Source organism: Temnothorax curvispinosus, unplaced genomic scaffold (genome assembly GCF_003070985.1).
Source record: "Temnothorax curvispinosus isolate PA1 unplaced genomic scaffold, ASM307098v1 QBEX01016059.1, whole genome shotgun sequence".
NCBI classification, from domain to species: domain Eukaryota; kingdom Metazoa; phylum Arthropoda; class Insecta; order Hymenoptera; family Formicidae; genus Temnothorax; species Temnothorax curvispinosus.
The window spans coordinates 1-3,126 of NW_020225839.1; the positions used below are offsets into that span (position 1 = coordinate 1).

General features: G+C 59.0%; 1 protein-coding gene across 1 annotated transcript; it reads left to right on the top strand.

The window, feature by feature from the left end:
* The first annotated feature begins 910 nt into the window (after positions 1-910).
* Positions 911-2,365, top strand: LOC112466346. Its single transcript, XM_025034406.1, has one exon. The coding sequence runs from the start codon at positions 911-913 to the stop codon at positions 2,363-2,365; it is 1,455 nt and encodes a 484-aa protein (XP_024890174.1).
* The last annotated feature ends 761 nt before the right edge of the window (positions 2,366-3,126 follow it).

A 3,126-nucleotide genomic window follows, 5' to 3' on the forward strand; every position in this document is an offset into this window, starting at 1 on the left:
GGCAATCACACCGTCGCGAAGTGCCAATCGTCGAAAAACTGCTTTACTTGTAAGGCTCGGCATCACACGATGCTTCACGAAGCCTACGTTCCCGCGTCGCCGTCTACTGAGGTCAGCGCGCTGTCCGCCGTGCGTTCGGCTGACGACCGCAAGGCGATCCTCCTCGCAACCGCGCGAGTGACCATCGCAGACCGCCATGGAAACTCTCACCCTGTGCGAGCCCTCATCGACCAAGGGTCTGAGGTCTCAATTGTCGCCGAATCTCTCTGCAGCGCTTGCACCTGCAACGATCTCGCTCCGCCGTGTCGATTTTCGGAATCAGGGGGTCGAAATCAGGGTCAACTCGCGGGAAGGTGACGGTGAGCCTTACGTCCGTGACGACCGGAGCCACGATTACCGCCGTCGCGTTCGTGCTGCCCCGTCTTTCTCTCTACCAAGGCTCGGCGACGAAGAGCCCCGCTACGTGGCCCCATCTCAAAAAGCTGCCTCTAGCCGATGCGCAGTTTTCGGCTGGAGACCCGGTTGAGCTACTTCTCGGAGCAGAAGTGTGCTCCACCATCCTCGAAGAGGGCATTCGAAAGGGCGGACCGCACGCCCCGATCGCGCAGAAGACAGCCTTCGGGTGGATTCTATCCGGTGGCTGCGGTGCCTCAGCCCTCCACACGCGCGGCAGCTTCCAAGCGACGGCCGACCACGAGTTGGCCGATCTTGTGCGACGCTTCTGGGAGCAAGAAGCGGAGCCTTCCGCTCCCGCCGCCCTCACGCCTGACGAACAGAAGTGCGAGGACTTCTACGTGAAAACGCACTTTCGCACGGAGACGGGGAGGTACGTGGTCCGATTGCCGTTCTCCAAGGAGCCGACGAAGTTGTCGGAGACACGCCGACCAGCTGAACGCCTGCTCACCCCGCAATGGAGCGGAAATGCGAGAGGGACCCCCGGTTCGGCGGGCTCTACCGCCAGTTCATGCGGGAATACGAGGAGCTGAAACACATGGAGTTAGCTTCCGGTTCTCCAGACTACAAAATCATGCCCGAGTGCTACCTACCTCACCATGGTGTGCTCCGAGAATCGAGCACCTCCACCAAGCTCAGGGTGGTATTCAACGGGTCGCAGCTGACGACGTCCGGCGAGTCGCTGAACCAATACCTCCTCGTGGGCGCCAACCTGCTGCCCGCTCTAGCCGATGTCCTGATGCGCTGGCGGTGGCACCGCTACGCCTTCGTTACGGACATCGAAAAGATGTACCGGCAGATCCTCATCCACCCGGACGACAGGAAATACCAGTGCATACTCTGGCGTTGCACCCTCCGCGCTCTCGTGTGCGTGTTCTGGCTCCTGACGGTGACGTACGGTCTCGCGTGCGCGCCCTTCTTGGCCATCCGAACGCTGAAACAGCTGGCCCACGACGAACAATCGCGATATCCGCAGGGAGCGATCACATTGCGCGAGGACACTTACGTGGACGACGTGGTCTCGGGCGCGAACACTTTGTCACTCGCAATCGCGAAACAAACCGAGCTCCGCGGGCTGTGCACGGCGGGCGGGTTCCCGCTTCGAAAGTGGGCCGCAAACGACGAGGAGGTGTTGTCGGGAATTCCTCCCGAGCACCGACTTCGCCACGAACCGCACTCGTGGGAAAGCGAAAGTTTTTCCACTCTCGGACTGTTGTGGCACCCGACCGAAGACACATTCGCGTTCGCGATTCATCCGCGCACTGTCACATCATTCACAAAAAGAAGCGTTCTCTCGGAAACCGCACGTCTCTTCGATCCTCTGGGATGGCTGGCTTCCGTTGTGATTCGCGCGAAAATTCTGATTCAGTCCGCGTGGTTACAGCGACTGGATTGGGACGATCCACTTCCCTCCGCCGACGCGGACTGCTGGAGGCTTTTCCTCGAGGAACTGCCTCTCCTATCTCAACTGCGCGTGAACCGCTGGCTTGGCAGCGGAGACGAGAGCGCGCTGGTTGAGCTGCACGGCTTTGCCGACGCGTCCGAGCGAGGATACGCCGCGGCCGTGTATCTCCGCATCACTCGAGGCGGCTCCGTGGCACTTCACTTGTTAGCCGCGAAAAACAAGGTGGCACCGGTCAAGCTGGTGACACTACCGCGCCTCGAACTCACTGCCGCCGCCTTGCTCACTTCTCTCGCGTGTCACACTCGATCAACGTTACGTTTGTTCGCAGCACCCATTTTTCTCTGGTCAGATTCAAAGGTGACACTGCACTGGATCCGGGGACACGCCTCCCGCTGGAAGACTTACGTGGCGAACCGCGTGGCCCACATCCAGCAGAAGCTGCCTGTTTGGGCTGTTGATTTAAGATTTGAATTCTATTATGATGGCGCTGCCGCGCAAAGGATATAGCGCAAAGGGAACTAGCTCCCCTAGTAATAACGGATGTCGCCACATGTTCTCCAGAGGCGCTCGCTTCGTACCCACTAGCTCCAGTAGTACCACGTTGCCATGCGGCGTCGTCACTCGTCAGTACAGTCAGTCAGTTGTCGTCAGTACATTCAGTCAGTTGTCGTCAGTACATTGGCTCAGTCGTCGTCAGTCTGTCTCAGTGGACTGTCTCGGTCTGTCGAGAGTACATTATCTAAGTTTGTAAAGATCATATCGCAGAGCCAAAGTTTATTTGTACGAGCAATAAAAAATTTGTAAAACACGAAGCAAAGTCATTCTTTAGCGAAGCTGTATCCAAAGACGAGAAAATACGTGCCGTGCACCCGGCTCAACGAGAGCTGCGTAACACTGCCGGAGGCTCAATGGCAACATGTCCCCGGGCAAGACAACCCTGCGGACTGCGCCTCCAGAGGGATCGCTCCAGGAGAACTGCTGGACCACCCCCTGTGGTGGACCGGACCCGCCTGGCTCCGCGAGGACCGATCTCTGTGGCCGAGCGAGGGCTTTGTGATGTCCGACGCCGATCTGCCCGAACAGAAAGTCGCGGCTCACGTCGCCACCGAGAAAATCGAGGAGGAACCCGAGATGCTTCTCAGATTTTCCTCGCTGCACCGGCTTCTACGGGTCACAGCTTGGTGCTCTCGCTGGCGACGCACCGCTTCCCGCACCACCACACTCACGTTGCGATCGGACGAGATCGACGACGCACTGATTCTCTGGCT

Coding starts and splice junctions, on each gene's coding strand:
- LOC112466346 (XM_025034406.1), top strand. CDS start 911: ATGGAGCGGAAATGCGAGAGGGACCCCCGGTTCGGCGGGCTCTACCGC.